A 27,444-nucleotide genomic window follows, 5' to 3' on the forward strand; every position below is an offset into this window, starting at 1 on the left:
AACCTTTTCTGCGAGCGAGGGGACAGTCACGCTTTTTTTGATTACTTGGTTGATCTATTGTATAAATAATACATTTTTGAGATTTAGGTTTACCTGATTCTCTAAAGTGAAATTTCTCTTATCATTCACTTATATTGCTGTCCAAAGGTGCTAAAACAAAAATCTTGGTTTCTGTGGCAGAATTGTCCTAAAAGTTATTAGTATTATTATTTTTTATTTTAATAGGTGGATTTAGTGAATATAGGAGGAACTGACATTGTGGATGGAAATCACAAACTGACTTTGGGGTTGCTTTGGAGCATCATTTTGCACTGGCAGGTGGGGCAATTTTCAATCACTTTTTAATAGAAATTGAAAATGTATCATTTGTGTGTGTTAGTTGCTTAAGGCCACCATCACAGAGCACCCCAAACTGTGTGGCCTCAACACCAGAAATTTATTTTCTCACAGTTCTGGAGGCTAGAAGTTTGAGATCAATGTGTTAGCGTGGTTGGTTTCTTTCGAGGCGTCCTTCTTTGGCTTGTGGATCACTGCACTCTTCCTGTGTCCTCATGGTATTCCCTCTTTGTGTGTGTCTTGTCCCGATCTCCTGTTCTTCCAGTTAGATTGGGTTACAGCCCACCCTTAAGATTCCATTTCACCTTAATCATCCCTTTAGAGACCCTATTTCCAAATATATTCTCATTACCAGGTAGTGGGGGTTAGGACTTCAAGAATTTGGGCAGTGGGGAGACACAATTCAAGTCCTAGTAATTTGGAATGAAAGAGTCTGACAAACAGCTCTATTTTCCTGGCATAGAAAAAAAAGTATCTTTCTTTAAATATTAAATTAAAAAAGTTGACGTAATTTCAGATTTATAAAAAGGTTGCAAAAGTAGCTTAAAGAATTCCTGGATACCTTTCATTCGCGTCCCTCGAATGCTGACAGTTGTTCTCTCTCTCTCTTCCTCCTTGGCTAAAAACTTGTGTATTTGTAAAAACAAACCTTTTTCCTAAAAGTAAGGAATTCTCTTACATAACTAGAATATAATGTTAATATCATATTATAAAATGTGCTATATACAATATAATACTAGCATCGTTAAGCGTAATTACAATATATGCTAAAAATAATATGTAATTATTAAAATCAGGAAAATAATATCAAAACAATACAATTTTGTAATCTACACATCCTTTGGAGATTTTGTCAATTGCCCCAATAATATCCTTTATAAAAGATAAAAAACAAAACAAGATCATGCATTACATGTATTTCTCACATCTCCTTAGTCCTCTTTTATCTGGAGTAGTTTTTGAGTCTTTCTTTGTATTTCATGATATTGACCTTTCTGAAAAGTACCGGACGGTTATCTTGTAGAATATCCCTCCATGTGGGTTTGGCTGGTATTTTCTCATGAACAGATTCAGGTTACTCATTTTTTTGGTACAGAATGCCACAGAAGTGATGTTGAGTTCTTAGCATATCCTATCAGGAAACAAGTGCTTTCAATTAGTTTTTTTTTTCTGGCAGTGTGAACTTTCACTGTTTGGGTTAAGGTGTCTCCCCTGTAATGTGACTGTGCTTTATTATTAAAAAGTATTCTGTGGGGATATACTTTGAGGCTGTGTAAATATTCAGCTACTTACCAAACTTTTTTTCCATGAGTTTCAAGATCCGTTCTTAGCTCTTACCTGATCAGTTATCATTGTGATGCTTGGCAAACAGTGATTTTCCAGTTTCACATGTTCAAATGTTCTGAATTTTCAAGTTTATTTATTAGTTGTCTTTCTGCTTGTGTGGAAGAGCTTCCCCTTGCCACTTGTTTATGTATTTATTCATCCATCCATTCGTTTATAGACCAGTGTAGACTCATGAAGTTTTGCTTGATAGGTTACTAATCTTTCACTATCTTTATTTATTTTGCACGCCTCCTTTAGTTGGCTCTTGTGTCCTTTTCTTATGTCCACACCATTCCATAGCTCTTTCTTATAATATGTGTGTGATTTTAGAATAATCTAAAATATCAATTCTAGATTATAATGGTTTTTACCATCATCAAATGTACTTCATTCTTTGATTTCGTAGTTCATCAAAAGTTCTTCCTTTCTCATTTTTGTAGAAGATAAAATTGTTTTCTTCTTACTAAAAGGTGTTTGTTAAGTGTATAGTATGAAAAAATTACTTTGTGGCTATGAAAGTAATGTTCACTGTAACCAAACCTAATAGAAGTGTTGCTAAGATACAGAAAATACCATAGCGTATGATGGTGAGGGAAAAATCACCTCTAAATCCTCGTACCATAAAATAATTACTGTTAAAAACATATTTATCTTTTTAGCGTTTAAAGGAAAATTTTGAGATAAAATGAGTATCAATTACCTGATCCATAATGATTAATTAATGTAATATTCCTTACTCAAGGACTTGATTCCAGCAACTATTTTAAGTTATAGGCAGGCATGGTTTTTTTTGTTTGTTTTGAACAGGTAAAAGATGTCATGAAAGATGTCATGTCAGACCTGCAGCAGACAAACAGTGAGAAGATCCTACTGAGCTGGGTGCGCCAGTCCACACGGCCATACAGCCAGGTCAACGTCCTCAATTTCACCACCAGCTGGACAGATGGCCTCGCCTTTAATGCCGTGCTCCACCGACATAAGTGAGATATGACCTGACAAGATGTGGGCCTTACAAATTTGTATCTCCTCTCTGTCTCTCTCTTACTATTCCTCCCTAAAGCCCTTTGCCTACAATCACTGCTCTCCTCTCTTCACACGTTTAAACATGAAGAAAAGAAGCATTATGGAAGAAAATACCCATGGAGTCTTTATTTCCATAGGACTTAAATGCCACAGTGCAATGTCCATGGTTTCTTCTACATATATACACGTTTAAAAAATGTAAAATAATTCACATAGTTCAGTCCCACTCAGCACTAACCAGTAATGTATATACTGAATTGTGTTATGTTTTCATTCTCATACCAAAAGGGAAACTCTATAAATCCAATGCAATTTCAATTAAATATAGACAACTGATTTTGTGTGTGTGTGTGTGTGTGTGTGTGTGTGTGTGTGTGTGTGTGAGAGAAACTTGTAATTATATAAAAGACCAAAGGGGCAAGAAGAGCCAGTATATTCCCGAAGAAGAACCAGGCCAAAGTACTTCCGAAACAGAAATAAAAGTAGTTATGAAGCTATATTTATTAAGACTATATATATAGTCTATAAATAAATACACGAATATAATAATAGGCTGAACCATGTGAAATTGCCAACATTTGACTGTTTTGACATATAAGAATGGCAGTTTCATATAGTTCAGCCTAACATGATAAAAAACTCAGAAATAGCTTCATCCTGCTATACACCTGAGCTAATGTTGCAGATTAATAGTATGGGATAACTGGTTACCCATATGGAAATAAGTGTATTGGATCTTTACCTCCCTATACCCAAAAGAAAATTCCAGATGCATCAAGGATTTAAATGTGAGAGGCAAAATTTATTATATGTTTTATTGCTATTGTAAATTATTTAATGTTTCAGGTCCTGTTTCATGTAGGTTTTTTGCTGATATATAAAAAAATGTAATTGACTTTTCTAAATCTTAGATCTGGAAACTTGTTAAACTTTTACAAATTTTACCAAAATGTTTACAAGTCTTACAAAAATGTTTCTTCAGTTTTTTAAAAAGTTTTTTTTAATGTTTAATCATTTTTTGAGAGACAGAGCATGAGTGGGGGAGAAGCAGAGAGAGAGGGAGATATACAATCTGAAGCAGGCTCCAGGCTCTGAGCTGTCAGCACAGAGCCCAATGTGGGGCTTGAACTCATAAACCTTGAGATCATGACCTGAGCCAAAGTCAGCCGCTTAACTGACTGAGCCACCCAGGTGCCCTGGTATATATATATTTTTAGACTGTTCCTGAATCATAATAGTTTCTTCTCTTATTTTCTCTTACCTCCTCATTTGTGCCTTGTCCTTCAATACAATATTGATTTGAATTGGTGATAGAGAACAGAATGTTTTTTTCTACATAGTGAAGGGTGTGGTTTCAATGTTTTACCACAAGACTAATATTTACTGTAGCTTTTTTTAAAATATACTTTTTATCTAGTTAACAAACTCCTACACCCAAGTGTCTTCCACTTCTCCTTTATTAGTTTAAGAGGGTTGGACTCTGTTCCTAGTTGGTTTAGAAATGTTATCAAGTAACTAGAATTTTAGCCCAAACTTTTACCCAACTATTATTTAATTGATTCAGCAAGTATATATGGAGTGCCTTTTATGTGCTATGTACAGCATGTGTAGCAGAGAACAAGACAGGCAAAAATCTCAGTCCTCTTGGAATTTCTGTTCAAATAGAGGGGGGGAAGACAATTAAATGAAAATGTAAGTTGCATAGCATATAGAAATGGTAAATGCACTGAAGAAAAACATATTGGGCAAGAGGGGAAGAGGTACCTGGCATGCAGGAAGTCAGTGGGTGCAGGGGCATGAGTAGGAGGAGAAATAGGAGATGAAGTCAGAGAAGGAACTGGGTCTGAGAGTAGGGGAGGCAAGTCCCAGAAATTAAGTGGGTCTAAGATGTAAGAAAAGATAGAGGACAAAGAAAATGATTAAATTTTGGGTAAGACAGAGCAATAACAATGTCCAATTTGTGGGATTAAAAGAAAATCAAGATAGAAAGGAAATATTAGACAATGATAGTATGGAGGAAGATGGATGGTGAAAAGTTCTCTCAGGGCCTAGTTATAGGAGTATCCTGTGAGCTGATCAGAGCTGGATTTTCTATTCTGCTAATCTTGGTCTTTGAATTGGACAATTTAGTCCATTAACATTTATTGTAATAATTGATGTGTTTAGGTTCATTTTTACCTCTTGTTTTAAGCTTTTCATTTCTTTTACCTTTTTTGTATATTTTTTCTTTGCTGTCTTGTATTGATAAGTTACTCTTACCTTTTTTTCTTTTACTATTTGGGCAATATCATATACCATTTCTAATCTTTCAGTGGTTACTTCATAAGTTTTATTCAGCATATTTGACTGATACAAAAAATTTAGACTCTTTTACCTATTGTTTTGTATTATAAATTACTTTTAAAAGTAATATGACAAGTCTTTGAGATATAAAAGATAAATTTATTTTTATTTTAATGTTTATTTATTTTAAGAGAGAGAGAGAATGCACACACATGTGCAAGTGGGGGAGGGGCGAGAGGCAGAGAGAAAGAATCCCAAGCAGGCTCCACATTTACAGTGGGGATGTGGGGCTCAAACTCATGAACTGCGAGATCATGAACTGAGCTAAAGTCAGATGCTTAACGGACTGAGCCACCCAGATGCCCTAAAACATAAATTTCTTAATTTAAACTCACAGTGAAATAATCTAAAACTGAAGGGTATTAGATTATAACAATGACTATATATTAGGTTACAGCAATGTCCATATATTTCATCTTTACTCAGTTTTATTTGCATGGTAATTTCAGACCTGATCTCTTCAACTGGGATAGAGTTGTCAAAATGTCCCCAATTGAGAGACTTGAACATGCCTTCAGCAAGGCTCAAACTTATTTGGGAATTGAAAAGCTGTTAGATCCTGAAGGTATTGTTCACTGTTTAATTTCAACCTTGATTTTGCCTTTTTAAAATTTTTTTCTTTTTGGAAAGAATAATGAGAATTGTGGTGTATTTTTTCTTTTGAAGTAGGGTGCAAGCCATTTCACTGCAGACAAGTTATTAGTACTGTTATACTTAATTTGTAGGATGAGTTGGGAGGAAATGTAATTATATCATTGGAGATTAGTTACTTGATACTAGCAGCATAAGATTTAAAGATTTAGGAAAATATAATTATTAGAGAAACAATTCAGTATTTGACTTATTTAATGATACATTTTTATATGATCTTCTTGCATATAATGTGAAAACTTTAGTTACAAATGTTGTAACGTTCTAGACTTATTTTCATATTATAAATAAAGTCCGTGTCATCTTTTTGTTTTTATTTATTTTTAAGAGTATTTTTATTTTTGGGAGAGAGAGCCAGATCATGCGCAGGAGAGGGACAGAGAGAGAGGGAGACACAGAATCCGAAGCAGGCTCCAGGCCCTGAGCTGTCAGCACAGAGCCCAACAGGGGCTTGAACTCACGAACTGTGAGATCATGACCTGAGCTGAAGTTGGTCACTTAACAAACTGAGCCACCTAGGCACCCCAATAAATTCTGTGTCATCTTAAATTGTAGTTTATCTTTGAACATTTTTGGGAAGCTTTTAGGGGAGACTTTTAAGAAGTGGGATATTGAGCAAAATAAATAATCGTCTTTGCCTTTGTCTCGTATATTATTATATGACATAGAAATTTACTGAGCTATGGTATTGCAAGCATTATGTACTAGTATTGTTTATGGGTACCAAGGGTGGTTATTTTATATCTAATATTGAGCGATTCACATATTTTGGACATCTAATTTAAGCTGGTTCTTATTTTCTTCCCCTTTTAGATGTTGCTGTTCAGCTTCCTGACAAGAAATCCATAATTATGTATTTAACATCTTTGTTTGAGGTGCTTCCTCAGCAAGTCACAATAGATGCCATCCGCGAAGTAGAGACACTCCCAAGGAAATATAAGAAAGAATGCGAAGAAGGAGAAATTAGTATACGGGTACAGGTCAATTTTTAATCAAAAGTTTGACTTGCCATATTTGTTTTCTCTTACATACTAGATAAAAATACTTGCAGGGGATTTTTTTTCTTGACGGAGAACATCTTGGCTTCTCAGCTTACATAGGCACAAGAAGTTCAGTTTTTCAATTAGCATGCTTTCATATGTCATATGTATGCAATGGAGAGCTGTAGCTCAACTGATTTTATTGAGAAGGAACACACATGATTTCACACAAAAAGGCTGGAGTTAGAGTCTAGGGCTGGGAGCATGCAGCTGCATGATATGCTTAAGAACCTACATTTTCCCATCATGTATTCATTTTATCTTTGTTGTCATGGGCTGAAGTTGGCTTTTCTCCTATTAGCCTAGTTTTGTTCTAAGTACTAATTTTTTTTTTTTTTTTTGGCCACTGAAGAAAAGATTTTTATCATTATATTTTCACAAGGGCTATCAAAACATAAGCTTTAGTTCCTCTTTCATTTAGGAAGAGTAGTTGACAATAGGCTACTGGGTGAGTTTTTCATTGAAGGGCTTCAAATGGTTTTATTCATCAGGGTATAGATGTATTTTTGGGGAGAGATATAAAGTTATGAATTTTTCTTCCTGAATTATCCTGCCTTAAATCAATCTGTGTTTTCTTACTCTGCTTTAGTCTAACCAGTTCTTTTAACTCATAAAATGAGAATTTTAACAGTTGGATGAAACCTTAAAAAGTCATTTGGTCCAACATGTTAGCAGCCCAGAAACCAAGGGATACACGTGGATTTCAGAATGATAAGAAATACATTTTAGAGAGAAAGCATGGGATTTGAAGCTCAAAGTTCATCTCTGTTACTGTTTGTTTTGGGTTTCTTACTTACCTTTTCAACCACAGTTTTATCTGCAAAATCTGGATAAAACCACCCTACTTCATAAAGGTAATTCAGAGTGCCTACAGTGATATTAAGAGGCACTCAGTAAGCAGCACCTATCATCATTATAACTTATAAATTTGTTTTGGCATTGCCATTCACTCATTCAACAAGTTCCTTTTTTAAAAATGGGGCCACCTGGGTGGCTCAGTCGGTTGAGTGCCTGACTCTTGATTTTGGCTCAGGTCATGATACCAGGGTCGTGGGATCGAGCCCTGCATCCACACTGAGCCTGGAGCCTGCTTGGGATTCTCTCTCACTCTCTGTCCTTCTGCCCCTCTCCCACTCACTCCCTGTCTCTCCCTCCCCCCCCCCCCCCCCCCCCCAAAAGTTAGTTAATTCTCATATAATGACATTGGTCTTGCAATCAGCATAACACTTTTTTTTTTTATTTTCTAAAGCTCGGAGAGCTTACTTATTATTTCAGATTTTCTTTGCATAGTAGGTACCAATCCTTTTATTTTCTCCATTTTGGAATACATCATGATTTACAAAAAAAGAAAATAACTTATTGAGGGAAAGAGGGCAAGAGATGTGTCCAATTCTGAACCCAGGACTCTTTATTAGTTTTGAAAATCAAATGATATTGAGGAAAAGCCCTAACGTTTTATAATTGACTGAAAAAAATGCTGAGAAGCATTTGTCTCTAGTAGCATAGCTATTATCCTTCATTAATGATGTACCCTGCTGAGTGGCTCAGATAATCTTCTGAGGTCGCCTTTTGGTTTTAAAATCACTTCTTGATGGGATCGGAGTCCCTCTTGTTACAAAGATGGGATATTTTACTTTGCGTAGTTAAGACCATACTTTCTTAAAAAGCAAGAAAGTTTCATTTGCCTTTCATGATGTGTGGATAAAATAATCATTTCTCTTTAGTGCTCAGGATTACATGATAAGAATTGCAGAAGCCATTTGCTTTTTGATTAAGAGCCAGTGTATTAACACTAACTTCTTCATTTGCATGCTTTCATTAGTGCCTTAGAGGGTGAAATAAGTTAATTGAAGAAATAAAATGTGCTCAAGTTTTAATCATCTATCCTTTGACAGAGTTTGCCACCCGCTACTTTCCAGTGAACACTGAGAGCCAGTCTTCCTTTCTGGCTCTTCCTACAAAACATATGCTGTAGAGCTATTAGGTGGTCAGCAAAAAATATCCGCATTTCTCTAGAAATCAAACTTTTAGTTGAAAGTCTCCTCTCATGTTTCACTTAATACCTTGTGAACATTTGCAGTTAAATAATGCCTTCCACCTCACCCCTCATGAATACTAGTGCCTATCTAAGTGACTGTTGGCTGGTCACTAACTGTCCTTGTTCTCAGGTGTCCGCATTGTAGTATGGAAGTTTGGTAGTCACTTGATCTCCAGGGTTATTTTGTCTCCACAGTTTCAGGATTTTAGGTCCAGAACTTACCTCATTTTCCCTTCTCTGTTGTTGGCACCATCTGTGTCTTAATTACCCAGTGTTTCATCTGTGTGCTCCCTGATTCATCTTTTTAACTCCTGCAAATGGTTTACGGGGTCCGTTTGATTCTTCCACCAAAATGTTTTTGGTGTGTGTTTTTTTTCCGTTCCAGCCTTCATGCTGATCAAAGGCCTCATCTTCTCTTATAGTTTACAAGACCCAGACTACCTCTGTAATTCATCTCAGGCCACCACCCTGTGGTCCTGGTGGACATTTCCCTTTCCTTCCCAAAGATCTTGTGCATGTGGGTTCCCGTCTATGAAATGCTCATCCATCTACCTACTATTTGCATGGCAAGCTCCCCGTCTTTTCTGTTTCGATGGGACTTTTTCAGGGAAGTCTTCCCTGATTAACCTATTGAAACCTATTGAAACCCTACACACACACCCCCACATGCACCCCCCCCCCCCCCCCGCTGTTTCTTGCTGCCACAATATTTTTGTAAACTGTTAGGAATTTTATAATGTTTCCTAAGAGCATTGGGAAAGCTGTGAAAGATTTTAAGCAGCAAAGTCTTATGATGTGATTATGTTTTCCAAAGATCGTCCTGCTGCTGTGTGAGAAGTGGATTGTAGAGGTGGGAGTGTGGGAGGCAGTGGTTAGCGGGCAGTTGTAGCTCTGAAGACTGACATCAGTTTTTGTGGAGATGGAAGGGTCTTGATGGATTTGGGATAGAGTTTGAAGGTAGGGATTGCTTACACATTAAATGTGGGAGGCAAAAGTCAGAGAGAAGCAAAGGTGGGCTCCCTAGATTTTTAGCTGGAGGAATTAAGTGCCATTCCAATGGAAATGGATGAGACCACTGAGGCCAAGTAGACAGAAAAGAAAAAGGGGCCCAAGACTTAATTTTGAGGAGATTTGTTACTTAGAGGTTGACAAATATTATTTAACCAGGAAGAAAGCCAATGTGGTGTTACCGAAGCAGGGAGAGGAGAGTCTGAAAATAGTGGGGGGTGGTCAGCCATGTCAGATGTTACTGAGGGCTTAAGAAACTTTGGGTGACTAGATCTCTGGGTTTTCTTGGAATAGTTCTGGTTTATTTGTGTCATCCTACCACCATTATTATCAAAAGTGTTCTAGTTTGTTGGTTAATCACATGGTCAGTTTAAAGATGATGCTAGAAAAGTGGATTTGTCAATGGGAAGGTAATTGGTGACATTGACAAAAGGCTTTTCAGGTGAGTAGTGGGGACCAAAACCAAATTGGAGTGAACAGGATTGTTGACAAACTATAGGTGCTAAATATGTGAGCATTTCATATGTTGTTCTCTGTATATTTTTGTGTTTGAAACGTGTATAAATTGTGGATGAGAGGTAATAAAGTGGAGGAAGGCTGTACACAAATTTTAATGAAGTTTTGCTCTGAACGGAACAATGAGTGAGATAGTTGATTTGGTTCTAAGATTCTAAAGTGTATGAGAAAATACTCCATTGCTTAGGAAGAACTTAAGATGAATTTATTCCACGGGTCCTTAAAAAAAGGCCAGCAAGTAAACTTGAGGGCAACTGCCTCAAAAAATACCATCGGTACAACAGCCTACATGTGTGGCTGTATTTCAGTGTCTAAAATGCAATGCTAAATGCAATTCAGTAAAACTGGGGGTCAAAGCAGAGTTCCAATTTCTATTTTTCTTTAAATTATATCCATCCTTGAAGGCCCCAAATGTTCCAAATTCTCTGTAAAATTTTCCTGTTTTAGCCCTTGTTGAACTCAAATAGCATCCCTTGTTGCATCCATGGAATTTATAACTCTGCTAATAGCCATTTTATTTTTGTTCAGAAGTGATTCATGTGGGTTATTTATCTCTCTCCAGCTATATTTGAATCTCCGTGAATATAGATTCCATGAGTGTATTGCACTTTTGTACCCCTTGTCTTCCTAGCATGCTTAATAAATGCTTCCTGCCTGATTCATGGCATTGCTTGCCCAGCTCCTGAAAATTGGATGAATGCCTGAGTCATGGTGGCTCCTCCCTTAAGGTTCTCCATAACAGTGTGTCTTTGTTGAACACCTTCATGATGCTTGTGGGTATTTCTTGGGTTTGTTTTTCTAGAGCTCAGCGCCGGAGGACGAGCACGAGAGTCCCCGAGCTGAAACCCCCAGCACTGTCACTGAGGTGGATATGGGTCTGGACAGCTATCAGATAGCCCTGGAGGAAGTGCTGACCTGGTTGCTTTCTGCTGAGGATACTTTCCAGGAGCAGGATGATATTTCCGACGATGTGGAAGAAGTCAAACACCAGTTTGCTACCCATGAAGTAAATAATCTGTAGCTGAGGAGCAGAATACATCCACCGTGGTGGTGCCTGTGCCTTACTCAGGGGCTCTACCCTGATGTTTGTTGCTTGCTGAATTCTCCACAGAATGGTCATGATATAGTTCAGCACTTGTGATAGTTAAATAAGGCTCTGTTATAAAATTGGCCTGGGTGATTACCTGTGCCTTGGAAGTAGATTTCAGATCGTACTCTTATTATGACTTGTGTGTTCTGTGGAGCCACCGACAACAGTTAGTGTGTAGGACTGCTTGTTTCTGAAGCTATAGTTCTATTGTAATAGTTAAAAGACAGCATATGGCTAATCAATACACCAGATCTTTAGGTTTTGAGTGTTCCCTAGAAAGTGATTATTTTTACTGATTGGATGATGAAGCAAATGTCATATCCATTCCTGTGTAATTTTCATATAATGAAAATTGCCTATTATTTTGAGGATATATGTTGTATTGTAGGGTAATGATTTGATTACATGGAGATTTCTTTTTTGATTAAGTAGTTTTTTGGGTGGGTATATTAATTGGCAGGTTTTTAGTTGCTATTTTGATTTGACAATAATAGAAATGGTAATATTCCTTGAGCAGTTCCTCTTGGGTGAGCACTGTGTTTTATTTATTCTGTTTTCTCATAATTCCATGTTCACAATCAGTAGCATAATCAACGGTTATTTAAAAATAGCTGGTATTATCAGATGTAACATTGTCCTCTTTGATCTGTTCCCCTTTTTACTGAGGCCAGCTGCGTATTTTCCACCTTCAGAGCTTAAACAATCGGATCAAAGTCTACTTTATTTATACTCTACATGGAGGCTTCTTTTCCTGAAGCGTTAATATTAGGCATTAACAATGTATTAAGATTTTTTTTCTTCAATGAGCAGCTCACAAATCATAATGATGTACCTTTCTAGGATTTTATGATGGAGCTGACAGCACACCAGAGCAGTGTGGGGAATGTCCTGCAGGCAGGAAACCAGCTGATAACACAAGGAACTCTGTCAGATGAAGAGGAATATGAGATTCAGGAACAAATGGGCTTGCTGAATGCTAGATGGGAGGCACTTAGGGTGGATAGTATGGACAGACAGTCCCGGTGAGTGAAGCAAAGATATTAACACTCTATTCCATTGACTGCATTGCGTGGTTTAGCTTAGTAAAAGCCTGAGTGTCTGTGAAGAGAAGATAATTTCAGAACTTGTCTTGTAAAATTTGCACTTTTCTTTTTGTAATGTTGCTGGAATTGTGTGCGATCTTTGTTTCCTCTTTGATATGTTCACCAAATGAGAAGGCAGAAGTTGGAATTCAGAAATTAACAAAAAAGGAGAAGACATTTCGTGTGGATAGTTATCTCTTTGCAGTATTAAAATCGGCTAACTTTTAACTGGAGACGAAGACTGGACTATGTAGTATTTATCGACAATTCCATCTTGTAACAGTTTTTAAGGCAGTGTTTTTCCCATGGTTCATTTTATTTCATGTATTGTGTATTAGGGAGCAAGCGGCATTCCATTGCAATTTCCACCTATTTAATAAGCAGGAATTCCTGATTGAAGAAACAATGATTCTGATATGAATAGAGGGTGCTGTTATTTGCATTCTTTGACCATACTTAATGGACTCCATTTAGGAAGAAAGTAAAAGTTTTTTTTTTTTCTTGTTTCTATATTGAAAGACTAACTGCTACTTTAAATGGTTAGACAAGACTGTATTCCCTTGCCCCATTTCTTTGGTGCCTGGAGCATGTGTTTGCCTTTGCAAAGGGAAAAAGGAGTGGGGATGACGTGTGTTTGTCCCCGGACAGGCTGCACGATGTGCTGATGGATTTGCAGAAGAAACAGCTGCAGGAGCTCTCCGCCTGGTTGACACTCACGGAGGAACGCATTCAGAAGATGGAAACCTGCCCCCTGGATGATGATTTAAAATCCCTACAAAAGCTGCTAGAAGATCATAAAGTAAATCTGGCTCCTATTTCTTTTAGACCGTATCAAATATGAAAAGGCAGCACTTAGCATGCTAGGGGCTGATGGCTTTTATCATTAGTGCAGGGATGGGACACTTCTTCAGTGTTCTCGATTATTCCGTATTGATAGGGTGGAGCTCGTGGGGGCTTTTCCAAGCGAGGGATGAAAGTGCAGGTACAATTTTATGGAAGGATGTATCATTTCAGTATGAAAGGTACTTAGTGTTCTCACGGCTCTCAAGAATTTTTGTTTTGGATGTGTAAATGGTTAAAGACCCTAGTGTGTTGGCATTAATGCAGTGTGTGGGTAAAGAAGCAAACCCTCAGATTTATCTGTACCTGGTCCTTTAATGAAAGCTGTGTTTCTTCTATGGTATAGGAGAATATCAGGCACTAGATGAGGAATCATAATTTGGTGGTTAATTTAATTTGGTCACACAGTTAGAAGATAACTTTAGAAGCAAAATAGCTTCTCTGCAAATTGTTTGAAAACTTTTAGTTTTCAGTGGAATATCTAGACAACCGATAAATAAAACTTTAGGGATACATTAAACACAATTAAAGAGGCATTTGACAACACTATTGGCAGCATTTAAATAAATTACCTATATACAAGCATCTTATGACCTCGCATACTCTTCCCATGGAAGAGGAGAATGGAAGGCGTCTGTATATCCTGAATTGCTTTCTTGGGTAGCTCATCTGAATAGCTTCTGACTGTCAAATAGCATCCTACTTATCTCTCAGCTTACATTATGTTGCACTAAAATGATCTCTGACTCTGTATATGTAAGGTTTGTTTTTTTGTGGTTTTTTTTTTCAGTCTTACAAATTCTATGTTCTTAATTTCTAGTATATTCATTCAAGTCATCTATTCTACTTTTTTTTTTTTTTTTTTTGCCAGAACATGGACTAAAAGTGATGATATCCCATTTGCAATCTGTTATGACACTGCATTTTCAACCTGCTTTGGTTCATAATGAAATGTGAAGATGTATAAGGGACTTGTTTCATTAGTAGAACACTTAGGGTAATGATTGAAAATTTAAACATGCTGTCTCATTAAGTGTCCTTAATTACTGTTGACAGCTGAGTGGATTTTAAATAGGTAAATGTGAAAAGAGTAGAAATGATGGTGTATCTTAATTCTTTTCTCTAGCGTTTGCAAAATGATCTTGAGGCTGAACAGGTGAAGGTAAATTCACTGACGCACATGGTCGTGATTGTTGATGAAAACAGTGGTGAGAGCGCTACGGCTGTTCTCGAAGATCAGTTACAGGTATGGACCCTGGAGACGGGATACTCATAAGGACCCTGTTGTCTGAAACCCTTATATGGCACCCCTGTTCTTCAGGTCCTGTATCACTGTTCATTTAGAAGAGTAGACTCACCTTTGGGGTGCCCGGGTGGCTCAGCTGGTTAAGCATCCAATTCTTGATACCAGTTCAGGTCATGATCTTGTGGCTCATGGGATTGAGCCCCGAGTGGGGCTCTATGCCGGTGGGGCAGAGCCTGCTTGGGATTCTCTCTATCCCTCTCTCTCTGCCCTTTCCCTACTGTGCTCTCTCTCTCAAAATAAAAATAAACATTAAAGAGCTTTAAAAAAAGGGAGTAGACTAACTTTGAAGTTGTACTTCTGAGTTGGGGTCCTATAACTTGTGGGTTTACAAGAGTACTCAGTATCTTTCCTTCCCTTCAGCCCTTGGGGTAGATGGGCAGGGCTGCTTGTGGTCCCCAGCTTCTCCTGCAAAATGGAAACAAGCTTGGGAACCAATCTCAACAAGTGCTCTATAGATTTCTTGTTCAGAATTGCTTGAGGACTTTGTTGAAATGTAGTTTCCGGGTCTCCATGCAGACCTAAATCCCTGGGGGTGGGGCCTGTGGATCTGCACTTATGTGCATACTGAAATTTGAGAATTTCAGCCATGTAGAATTTAATATTCCTGCTTCTTTGGTACATCAGTGCATGAATTTCAACAAGAATTTTGGGAACCCCTAACAAAATTGTTGCTTTAGCGCAGAGGTTATAGTGTATCTTTACAAGTCTTTATTAAGAGGGTTATTGGTATTTTATTTGAACAATGTTTGGATTACCCAATATGATGTCGCCAAGTGGTTTTCAGTCACTCTCAGACTATAATCTTATCATATGAAATTCTTTTTCTTTTATAACAGTTAAAGTTGGCCAGTGGTTCTGAGAACTGCTGGTGTAGTACTACTTAGTTATTGTAGTAACCTGAGAGATAGGCATTCATGTTTTGCCTGTTTCACAGTGAGGAAACTGAAATTCAGAAAGGTCATGTGATGCCACTGAGATTTAAGTAGGCATTGAATTTTCATGCCAAGATTGGAGACCTGTCTTTGGCTCTAACTTCTCTACCCTTTGCATTCTACAAAGCTTCCTGTGGTATTAAATATTGAAATAGTATAATATGAATTAAATAATTCTTTGCATATGTAAGTAATGTAGAAATTAAATGTAACATTTGTCAATCATTATAAAATGGTAATAAAATAATTTGTTGGGAAAGTCCTCATGAATATTGATTTTTAAACAAATTTACTTATTTAGCACTATTAATACTCATATAAGATTATGTTCCTGATTTTTGTGTATATAAACAGAACAAATCAATTAAGCATTTTTTTATTTTCTAGGAGCTCAAAACAGGTTTTATAAGGTTAAAATTTTTTTTTTCATAATTTTGGCATTACATATGAAAATTTTCTTAGCACATAAAAGGTGGTTGATGCAATGAATTTTTTGAAAAGATAATTATAGCCTGAAAAATTTGAAGCACAAAAAGTAGATATGTATGCTCTACTTTGAAGATATGTGTAAAAATGTCAAATTCTTGTATAAAAACCGCAGCGATATGGAAAGAGCAGGATTTTGGAGTCAAAAGTTTAAAAGATAGGGGCACCTGGGTTGCTCAGTTGGTTAAGTGTCAGACTTTGGCTCAGGTCATGATCTCGCAGTTTGGGAGTTCGAGTCCTGCGTCGTGCTTTGTGCTGACAGCTCAGAGCCTGGAGCCTGCTTTGGATTCTGTGTCTCCCTCTCTCTGCTCCTTCCCCGCTCATGCTCTCTCTCTCTCTCTCTCTCTCTCTCTCTCTCAGAAATAAAGAAACTTTAAAAAAAAAAATAAAAAAAATAAGTTGAAAAGATAGAGTTCTAGGGGCACCTGGGTGGCTCAGTAGTCCAAGCATCTGACTTCAGCTCAGGTCATGATCTCAGGGTTCCTGGGTTTGAGCCTGGTGTTGGACTCTGCACTGACAGCTCAGAACCTGGAGCCTGATTTGGATTCTCTGTCTCCCTCTCTCTCGCGCACGCGTGTGCACTGTCTCTCGAAAATAAATAAATAAATATATTTTTTAAATTTTTTGTCTTTTAATAGTTTTTTCATGTTTATTTATTTATTTTTGAGAGAGAGAGAGACAGAGCGTGAGCAGGGAAGGGGCAGAGAGAGAGGGAGACACAGAATCCGAAGCAGGCTCCAGGCTATGAGCTGTCCGCACAGAGCCCGACTCAGGGCTCGAACTCACGGACTGTGAGATCATGACCTGGGCGGAAGTCGGACGCTTAACCGACTGAGCCACCCAGGTGCCCCGGTAAATAAACATTTAAAAGATAGAGTTCTAGTTGTACCACTTTCTAGCTATGTAAGGTGAAATTGTTAAACTCTATGGAAATTAGTTTTTCTCCTCTACAAACTTACAGGATTTGTCTGTATTATTTTAAAGCAACTTTTATAAAAATATTTTTCATAAATTGCTACCCAGTAGTAAAGAGCAATGGATGGCATGAATTTCTTTAAGGATCATTATAACTGTCTTTTAAGATTCTGTTGACAAAGGATGGTTTCTTCCTTTACTAGAAACTTGGTGAACGCTGGACAGCAGTGTGCCGTTGGACTGAGGAACGTTGGAATAGGTTACAAGAAATCAATATATTATGGCAGGAATTATTGGAAGAACAGGTATGAAACTGTTATCCATAATGGGCAAGACAGATGGCGAAAAGTAACCTATCTTTAATTATGGCATTACAATAAACTTGTTTACTTTACTTTGAAAGGCGAATACACAAATAATTTTTATTATTTTAAAAATCAGATTTCTATGTATTTTATAACTGATCATGTAGCTTATTCATAGAAATCTTATGACTTTATTGTAGTAACACTTAATTTGATGTGTTCATTATTTAGAATGTTAGTATTTAGACATTCTACGTTCACGATTATGATTTTTCTTTCTATTTCTGTTGGGTATTGTGTTTGAACTTGTATCAACACAAGGCCTAGCATTTTTAGCTCAGTAAATAATGAATAAATGAATCCACTCACTGCTTTGTGAATTTTAAATCACAACAATTTTTCTTGATTTCAACCAGAATAACTACTGAAATTAACAAGAAAAGATTATTTAGCGATACCATTAATTTAATACTGGGTTAATACTATTTTTTTTCCAATACGGATTGCAGCAGCCAATGAAATTTTGGCACAAAGCTGCCTCTTTAAGTTTTCAGTCAGAGTGGTGGCCCTTGGCCCACCTTCCATCCTTCCAGAAGAACAACAATCAAAACAGAATACAAATAAGCAAAACTTTTCTCCCAAAATGTCAAACATTTGTGGTTTTCGAAAATAAGCAGATACTTTATTCCCACATCTCAGTGTCCATTTAGATTCTTTTAAATGCATTTCATTTCCATCCACAAAAAGCAACTATATTCTTTTCAAGGAATAAAAACAAGCGTGTGATGTTTTGTGGTTTACTAAATATGGTGACCGAGAGAACATCTTAAAAAGTAGGTTGCAAAATTTGTCCCCGTGTAAATTGTTAATCACTACCTCCTGCCCCCAATCTTTGGCCAGAATTTTCTTATTAAGAATTCTATGATGGATCTTATTCTGACTTCTGAAATATTTACATTTCACTTTATAAATATTTACATTTAGGGGCGCCTGGGTGGCGCAGTTGGTTAGGCGTCCGACTTCAGCTCAGGTCACGATCTCGCGGTCCGTGAGTTCGAGCCCCGCGTCAGGCTCTGGGCTGATGGCTCAGAGCCTGGAGCCTGCTTCCAATTCTGTGTCTCCTTCTCTCTCTGCCCCTCCCCCCTTCATGCTCTGTCTCTCTCTGTCTCAAAAATAAATAAAAACGTTAAAAAAAATTTTTTTAATAAAAAAAAAATATTTACATTTACTTGGACCCCCGTATTCAGGAAAAGGAGTCACATAGAATAGTTATATTTTACTCCAGTAGTGACAGGAGAAGACACTGATCATTAGAAGACCTTTGCGTTACTCTTCTACTGAGTAATTTAAAATTTGGAAGTAATTTAATTTGGCAATTAAAAATATTTTAAAAATAGAGAGTGACTAGTATTTTGGCCACTTGTATTAGTGTAGATTTAAAACTAACCTTTGAATGGCTTTCTGCTAGTGTTAGGGTTGGAGGAATCGTGTTAAGATGTAGAACTGGAGCCAACGATGGTGCTTAATATATCCATGATTTGCTTTTGCATGGAATGAGACCAAATAAACTTAATCTGAATTACAAAATCTTTCAAGGGACTATCATTCGCTTGGTTGCAGAGGCTTTAAGGTAGTTAGAAATGGGATCTGAGAATTCCAAACTTCTCCAGGATAGGCCAATTTCAAGTGTGGCGTGTAGGATATTCTGTAAGGGGTTCCAACCTACCTTTCCAACTTTGATTTTCCCTCTGTCCTTCTGTGTACCGAGGTTCAGATGCTGAGTTCTCAGCTCATAGCCCATTCTTAGGATGTCAGTGCCACATGAGTAGTGCTGGTTCTTCTTCAGGGTTCTGTTCCCAATGCATTGCAGATTGTAGATTCCTCATAGTTTGTGTTGTTTTTTTTTTCATGTTTTTGAAAGAGTGAGTGTATTTCATTTATTTTCTAGCCTGTCTTTTGTTGTTTAAGGTGTGGTATCTGCTGTGGAATGTCTTCTTACCAGTTGTTTCATTTTTGAAATGAAGTAATCTATTAACTCCCTCTCCTTCCCCCACTCTCCCCAACCTGGAACCCATCTCTTCTTCTTTGCAATCGCCATGACATTTTGTGTGTGTGTGTGTGTGTGTGTGTGTGTGTGTATTTAATTACCAAATTAAAATATAGTGCAGACATGTTATATAACATTATATTTAATAATATAAATATTATACATATATTATATATTTATATATTATAAATACAAAATAAGCTATCATTCATTTATATATACGTGTGTATATATATATATATATACCTGGAACATTACCTGGAACATTAGTATGGTTTTCTTGAATGATGCAGTGGAAAAACCATTAGTTTTAGGGTGTGGGTCTTTGATTTGATTCCCTTGTTAACTAGCCAAGTGATCTTGGACACATAATGACTTATCTCTCTTTCCTTCCTAAAATGAAGGGCTGGGAAAGGACAATTCCAGGAGTCTTCCTGCTTCTGGAGAGTTATACTGTGATTCTCTTGGAGATTTGCATAGTTGGATTTAGCCTTTTAGTTCCACGTACGTCCCTGAGAATTAGTTTAATTACCCATGTGTGGGGCTAATGTCAGCTTGATCTGTTGCAAATCTGAGAAGGATAATATCTTAAAGAAAGATATTAGGCCATTCATACCTTGAGCTTGGGTGTTTGAAGTCCTTCCTACCCTAAGTAAGAGTGAAGCCCCTACCAGCATAAACGTTAGAGATTTGGGAACTTGATTGAATTGAATGACCAAATGATTCTCCAAATATATTTCTAACTTTTGTTATTACATGTAGTGCTTGTTGAAAGCTTGGCTAACTGAAAAAGAAGAGGCTTTAAATAAAGTCCAGACGAGCAACTTCAAAGACCAAAAGGAACTAAGTGTCAGCATTCGACGACTGGCTGTAAGTGGTGTCAATGTCAGCATCTGTCTTGTAAGCCTGTGATATTTTATTGTTTCTATCAATGGTTCATGCAATTTAGTGAATACAGATTATGAGTCATTAACCAACACTAGAATGCTGCCATATAATTATCTAGAACCAGGAATCTTATGTTTTAGCATTAGTGAACTGTGTAGCAAGTAAATTTTGCTATAAAATACATGTTTACATTTCCTGCTTGTGGAGCAGGACTATAGAGTCCTTTTAAGAGGGAGTCATCTAATAAAATATTTGAAATATTAGATTTTGAAAGAAGACATGGAAATGAAACGTCAGGCCTTGGATCAGCTGAGTGAGATTGGTCAGGATGTGAGTCAATTACTTGATAATCCCAAGGCATCTAAGAAGATCAACAGTGACTCAGAGGAACTAACTCAGAGATGGGATTCTTTGGTTCAGAGACTAGAAGATTCCTCCAACCAGGTACCTTTTGCTTTGGATTATATGTTGTACGATGAAATAGAAGTTAAATGTTCAGGTTAGTTTTAGTTTTTATGAAATAAAGTAATAATAGGTAAGCTGCAAACTAAAAGTAGGTTCCTTATACCTGGCTTACTGAAAAATTGAGAAATTGACATGTAAAAAATCTTTCCTTTTCTGAAGTCAATTTTAATAGATTGTTGAAAAACTTACTAATACCCAGTAATTTCTCTTAATAACTGATAACACTTAGACACGAATCCATTAAATCATCTTTAAATTTTAAATAATCTTATTAATTTAAAAAATATATTAGTGAATTGATTGAAAATGCAACTGTGGTTTGTACTTGGATGTTCATAGTGGTATTATTTATAACAGTGCAAAAGTGAAACAGCCCAAATGTTCCATCAGTAGGTAGATGGATAAACAAATGTGGCCTGTCCATTCCATGATATACTGACAGTATGAATGAACCTTGAAAACATTGTGCTAACTACGAGAAGCCAGTCACGAGATTAAATGCACTGTAATTCTATCTGTATGAACTATCAAAAATAGGCAAATCCAGAGAGATAATAAGTAGATTAGTAGTCGCTAGGGCCTCGGGGAGAGGAGGATGGGGATGATGGGGATGGGGAGAGGAGGATGGGGGAGTGATGGACTATTTATTAATAGGTACGGGGTTTCTTTTGGGGCCAATAAACCTCTTTTGCAAGTACAGAGTGGGGATGGCTGCATAACACTGAATATACTGATAACCACTGAAACTGTGTATTTTCAAAGGAGAATGTTATGGCATGTGAATTATATCTCAATAAAGCTGTGACAAAACGTTAAAACATTTGGCTGATTTATACTTCAGGTGACTCAGGCTGTAGCAAAGCTGGGGATGTCCCAGATTCCTCAGAAGGATCTTTTGGAGACTGTTCGCGTAAGAGAACAAGTAACTACAAAAAGGTCTAAGCAAGAACTGCCTCCTCCTCCTCCCCCAAAGAAGAGACAGATTCCTGTGGATTTGGAAGCTAAGAAAAAGTGAGAACAGATAGAGACATTTTCTAAACACAGTACCACACATAATGTATTTGTACTAATTACTAATCATATGCAAATTTAGATGTAATTATTGTGATGGAAATTCAACTGCTAAACCACTCACTGCCCCCGCAGCCTTCGAATGTTCTCCTTCCCACTGGCTAAGCGTCTAAATGGTCTCTGGTGATTTTATTTATCCTGTGTTCAGTCTGGAAAACCGTGTGACAGAACCCTTCCTTCTTCCTTTCCATCATCTACCTAGGGAGGATCTGACTGTCCATGATTCTTCATTTATTCTTTCTTTCACCACACTCTGAGAACTCAGGTTTGCTTCAGAAAGATCTCCTTATTCTTTATGCCACTCCTTACTCTTCACATTCAGCAATACTTCATTCAGGGAAGTCATTCCTTTGTCGTCCCCTTTTTCTTCCTTTCCCCCCCTCACTCTTTTTTCACATTTTCTTTCTTTTTTTGTTAATTCCTTTGTCAGATTCATTAACAGATTCTTTATGTTTGCCTTAAGGATCCATCTTTGACATAATTTTTTTTGTTTGTCTTACTGATTCAAAGGAAACTCAGGAATTTTAGAAAAGGACTAATCGCAGCTAATATGTAGTGAGCATTTACTAATGTCAGATACTCTGTTAAGCTGCGCTGTGTGACAGCCGGGTAATGTACCTCAGATACCCTGTAGCAGCTGATCCTTAAATCAGCCCTTTTATTCTCTCCCTTTTATAGGAGGATCCGAGTGCTTGGGTAAATGGGCAATTATTTTGGGCCAGAATAAAAATGATATGGTTTCCCCAGTATAGCTTCTGCAGATGAAGTGGGATTCCAGTTTTACCAGATGATTTTCATCTTGGTAATAAGGCTGTGTTTCTCTGCCTCTTACCAGCATCTCCCTGTGGAGCCAGAGTACCTCCAAGGTGCAGGCAGCAGCTGTGAAACCTTTGCTTCTGGAGCCGAGGCAGCACAGGAGGAAGATGCTTCTGATGTTAATAGTGCCATAGATCTTTTGTTTCCTGCGTGTCTAGTTTCTGTCAGGTAGATCTGGCACTGTGCCTCTCCAGTGCTGGCTTTGTGCATTTGGAAGGAAGAAAGGTTATAAAAGACTAAGGGTGCATTACTATAAAATCTTAAACATGGTCGTGTTGTGCGGAGTGTATTCTGCTGCGGGAAACAGAATACTGTACCAAAAGTGACCCAAACAATGAGGTCATTGATTATCTCACAAGAAGTCCAGAAGCAGGACTTTCACCATCAGGCTTGTCCTCTCTGGTCCCAAGATCCTGCTGTAGCACTGGGCATAACATCCTTGTATAACCCGATTTGTATGCGGGAACGCCAGTTTTTCCTTATTTATCTTTTTTTCTTTTTTTAAATCGGGGAGAAAGACCTTGCCTGGAAGACATCAGCTAACTTCCCCCGCACTTTGGAGATTTGCATAGTTGGAGTCTCAGTGGCCAGGATACAGTCACTTCCCTGCCATGGGTGCATGGGAGGTTGAGACCGTCTGGCCATTTTGGTCTCCTGTCATTGCATTCTGGGGGACTTGGACAGCAGAGAAAAGTGTGGGGAGGGGAATGTCTGTTAGTTGAGCAGCCAGCTGTGAGGACCATAGGCTTCCAGTCTGTGGTTTGATTGGTGCAGAAATCCCTTCAGTTAACTCCTGGACACAGAGAAGCTTGTGTACATCCGGTTCATTATGATAGGAGGCAGTGAGATCTCATTGTTAGAAAGGTTATTTTTATGCCCAGCCCAAGTCCGCCCCCTCCATGTCTCCCTGTATTTGCTAGTTCTGCTGCCTGGGGTGCCATAGAGCGGCACCAGCCTTCAGTATGGAACCTCCTTAGTATTGCAGGGAGTTTCATATTCTCATTTCTGCTGGCCTTCGGTGTAGAGGATCTTCAATCCATTCCTAGTGTGACAGGGTTTCCAGACCCTTTAATACCTTCAGTCTGCTGTAGAAACTTCCACTGTTCGCTTGTCTTAAAATGGGCTCTCTGAGCAGATAGGAGCTTAGTATCGTTTATAATACATGCTTCAGAAATGGCAGTTTATTTCCTCTTCTTTTTTCTTGGTGCTGCTGGTGGCTGGCTGGTTTAGCCTGCTCAAGGTCTGGAGGGGTGATCATTTCCTATAATCTAGATCTCTGTTGACATGGCCTGAAACCATTGCTACCTTGTGGCGTTCACATCACCCTTGTTTATATTAAGGGCAGAAATGGTCTAAGTCCCCAAGGTCCTTTTATATGTGTGATTTGGGGATGGTGTTCCTCTTCTCTGAAAGATTAAATAGAAGCCTGCTGTTAAGATGACAGAATGAAAGTACCACTGTTTGAGGGACACCTCAACCATTGGGTATTTATCTACAGTGTCACAAAATCCCTTTACAAGTTACAGCGAAAATTGATCTTGATGAAAAACCAAATATTCACAACTCGCCAGAAACACTTTAAGCTGTTTCCCAAGAAGAAACAGACAACCCGTGCTTACCCTAAAGTACCTAAAAATACCCAGAAGTTCTTTTGAGAAGCTCTGTGGGTAGAGTGCTGGTGAGGAGGACAGACTATCTGGTTTGAACCAGAGCTCTACCGGCAGTAGCTTTGTGGCCCTGGGGCAGTTGTTTAAAACCTCCCCGGGCTCAATTTCTTCATCATTAAAAGGGATAATAATAGTATAGGTGTCTCAGGGTTGTGGTGAGGATCACTTAATAAGACACACAGAACACTTTGAAAAGGGCCAGGTACATGGCTGACAGTCAGTGACTGTTTCTCCTCTCATTTTTCCTTGCTGTGGTTCCCACAGGCCTCTTCAGCTTTGTCCACTCTTTTTCTTTCCCACCATCACATCTCAGTTCTGGCTCAGGGTGCTACCTCGGCCTGTTTTTCTCTGGTCTTGCCACCCTTTATTCTTTCTCCTCAGTGGACACTAGAAGGTAAATCCAGTCATGTCAATCCTGTGCTTTCAACCCTTCACGGGCTCTCCCTTGCCCTTTGGTTGAGCCCAGACTCCTTAATCTACCCTGCAGGTGGGTGTGGTTGTCTGCCCTTGTCCTTCCCTGCCTAGTACTCACTTTTCCAGTCACGCCTAATCACTTGCTGTTTGCACAGTGTGGTCCTCCCTTTCTTTGTTCTCCCTTTGCAATGAAAACATTTACTAGGTGCCGTATTGCCGTTGTGCTCCAGGAAGGCATCCACCCCCTCCCCTGCCACCTCCCCCGCCCCACCCCGCCACCTCCCCTGACTAAATTAGGAGCCATAACTGTGAATTCCTGGAATCAGCATCTGGCAAGTTCTCTGGTGATTGCCTGCTACTTTCCATTGCCTGTCCCAGACTGGAAGCTCTGTGAGGGCTGGGATTGCGTCTGATTTACCTTCATAGCAAGAGCCCAGTCCAGCGCCTGGCATATACTGGGCTCAATAATTACTTTAAATGAAAGAAGGCATTAACTTTAAGAATATCTGTATCTTTTTTTTTTCTTTCTGTTATTTTCTAATCAAATCTGTTTTTCATCATCTACAGGAGTTTGTAAAAATCTAAGTATTTTTTACAAAGCTTAAACATTAATTATTTAAAAAATTATTTATTAACTTTACAATATTATTTCTCTTTTCAAACTTTTAATTATAAGTGTGTGGTTTTATTTTGTATGGTTACTAGGTGTCTGTGTTGCCTTTTTTTTTTTTTTTTGAGGAATATTTAAAACACATGCCCGAGGGGTCTTTTGATTGCTCTGTCTTGAGCCAAGTGAAACTACCGAAGGATAGGAATGACCAATAGTAACATCTGAATCTTAAATCAGGTTTGACGCTGTAAGTGCTGAGCTGTTGAGCTGCATTTTGAAATCAAAGACTGCCATTCAGGCCGCAGAGATAAAAGGGTATAAGAAGATGCAAGAGACTTCAGAAGTGAAAAAGAAGTTGAAGGTAAAACATTAAACAAAAACATCCTAGTGAATAAAATATTACATCAGGTTAGATTTGCTGTTGACATAAAAGTGTGATGGGATCCAGAGGCTTCCTGTAAAATAAATGTAGCCATAAGGTAGCTTTTAGGACATTGTAGTAAATTTTTAATCCATCAAGCTGGCTGGCATTCAGACCCCTGTGTGGAGGAGGAATTTTTTTGCCCCCTTTTTCTTAACCTCTGAGACGTGCAGGGAAAAACATTTTCTAAGGTGGTTTAGTTATTAGTATTATTTTTTACTTCGATTAGATCTACTTTAGTCCCTAATACTTTCTGACTTTGGTATGCTGAAGATATTTTGCTCGCTGAATGCAACAGATGATTTCAAATCTCACAATTCCTTCCGATATAATTTCATTACAGAAGAGACACATTAAAAAGAAATAAATACCGTTAAAATGTATGGGATGTTAGCTCCGCTACTTTGTTCCTTCTGTGTGACTGTAAATTGTGCCAGGAGATTGTAGTGACTTATGTCTTTGGTGCTCATTAAGTGTGTGAAAGCCTTTCACGAAGGAGTTGGACACCTAGAGAAAGTCTGTAGTGCCGTCTACACTGGCAATGGAGTTTGTCTGTGAAGAGTTTGGAGAACATTTCCAAAACAAGACGTGTATAAATATCAGTGGTATAAGCTAGGAGGTGGTAGTACCATGGGAGTTGAGAGGAGGCCAGGATTGCATCTGTGTGTGTACTCGGGGAAGTCCAGGGGTGAGGTAGCACCACGCCAGAACCACATGGAGCTTGCTTGGGGCTGGGCGTGAAGGGCACAGCAGGCAGGGGGCGCCCCTGAGCAGAGGTGGGGAGGTAGACAAGTTGTGTTGTGATAGTTTCTTTTTTGTTCTGTTTAGTGCTAGGTGTGTGTGTAAAAGTAGTTAGAGAGTTAAGGTTGGAGAGGTGGTTTGGAGTCAGACCCTGGTTGACATTTTGTGTTTGGATGAGAAGTTAAGACTGACTTCTGTCTTATCATTGCATTGTAACTGCTCTTATTTAGAGGTCACCATTGACTGTTGGTTTCTAAATCCAAAAGATGGATTTGTTTTCTCATCTCATCCGCTGCCTCTGTAGCGTTTGCTGCTATTTACCCTTCCTTCTTCTATTCTCACGGCCTTTGGCTTCTGTGACCAGTGATCATTCTAAAATAGACATCTGATCAGGCAGCTCCTATGCTTGCAATTAACTAATGGCTTCCCGTTGCAATGGGGACAAACTCTAAATCCTTAGCGCCCCAGCATGCAAGGGCCTTCCAGGTGGTGCTGTTTCCCCTATGAGTCCAGCCTCAGCTCCTACTAGTCTCCTACATACATCCTGAGCTTCCCCACTCCTGAATCCTGCTCTTTTCTCACTTCCCTGTCTTTACCACGTGCTGTTTTCCTTGTGCAGAATGGCCCTTATTCAGCCTTTATGCTGTGTGGCTGAAAAGCCCTCTACTCCAGTAAGCCTCCTTTAGCCTCATTAGGAAGAGTTAAGTGATTCATCTTTTGACTTCCATGTTGCTTTGACAGAGGAATGTGGAAGGTTGTTACCCTAGAAGCACCATTATCTGAGCCCTCTACCCAGGGAGTTGGGAGGGCCGGAAAGGAGAGCTGTGTGCCATCATTTCATATGCTTCTTATAGTTCTGAAAGACCGGTAGAAGATATTAAGGAGCATTGAACAACCCAATTCTCAAGGGCACTGAAATGGCAGAGAATTTGGAAGTGAGAGTGATCTTTATGAACCAAGTTCCAGAAAATATTAATAAGTTAACTTCCATTCTATGATCTAGAAACAATTTCACTTTTAGAAATTGTTACTATAGAAATTGTTTGTTGCTATAAGGGATGATTGGC

At 38.3% G+C, this 27,444-nt stretch overlaps 1 protein-coding gene across 4 annotated transcripts in view; it reads left to right on the top strand.

Moving 5' to 3' along the window:
• The window catches only part of UTRN (utrophin), a 408,075-nt gene that overhangs the window by 90,078 nt on the left and 290,553 nt on the right, over positions 1 to 27,444 (top strand). For all 4 annotated transcript variants that reach the window (XM_049653027.1, XM_049653026.1, XM_049653028.1 and 1 more), the window contains exons 5-17: positions 226 to 318; positions 2,470 to 2,642; positions 5,478 to 5,593; positions 6,493 to 6,653; positions 11,084 to 11,287; positions 12,212 to 12,393; positions 13,102 to 13,252; positions 14,420 to 14,539; positions 17,136 to 17,237; positions 20,047 to 20,154; positions 20,437 to 20,616; positions 21,479 to 21,648; positions 25,453 to 25,576. In XM_049653027.1, coding sequence (XP_049508984.1) covers positions 226 to 318; positions 2,470 to 2,642; positions 5,478 to 5,593; positions 6,493 to 6,653; positions 11,084 to 11,287; positions 12,212 to 12,393; positions 13,102 to 13,252; positions 14,420 to 14,539; positions 17,136 to 17,237; positions 20,047 to 20,154; positions 20,437 to 20,616; positions 21,479 to 21,648; positions 25,453 to 25,576 — 1,884 coding nt within the window. The remainder of the gene's footprint in view (positions 1 to 225; positions 319 to 2,469; positions 2,643 to 5,477; positions 5,594 to 6,492; positions 6,654 to 11,083; positions 11,288 to 12,211; positions 12,394 to 13,101; positions 13,253 to 14,419; positions 14,540 to 17,135; positions 17,238 to 20,046; positions 20,155 to 20,436; positions 20,617 to 21,478; positions 21,649 to 25,452; positions 25,577 to 27,444) is intronic.

The sequence above is a fragment of the Panthera uncia genome (genome assembly GCF_023721935.1).
Source record: "Panthera uncia isolate 11264 chromosome B2 unlocalized genomic scaffold, Puncia_PCG_1.0 HiC_scaffold_24, whole genome shotgun sequence".
Classification (NCBI taxonomy): Eukaryota; Metazoa; Chordata; class Mammalia; order Carnivora; family Felidae; genus Panthera; species Panthera uncia.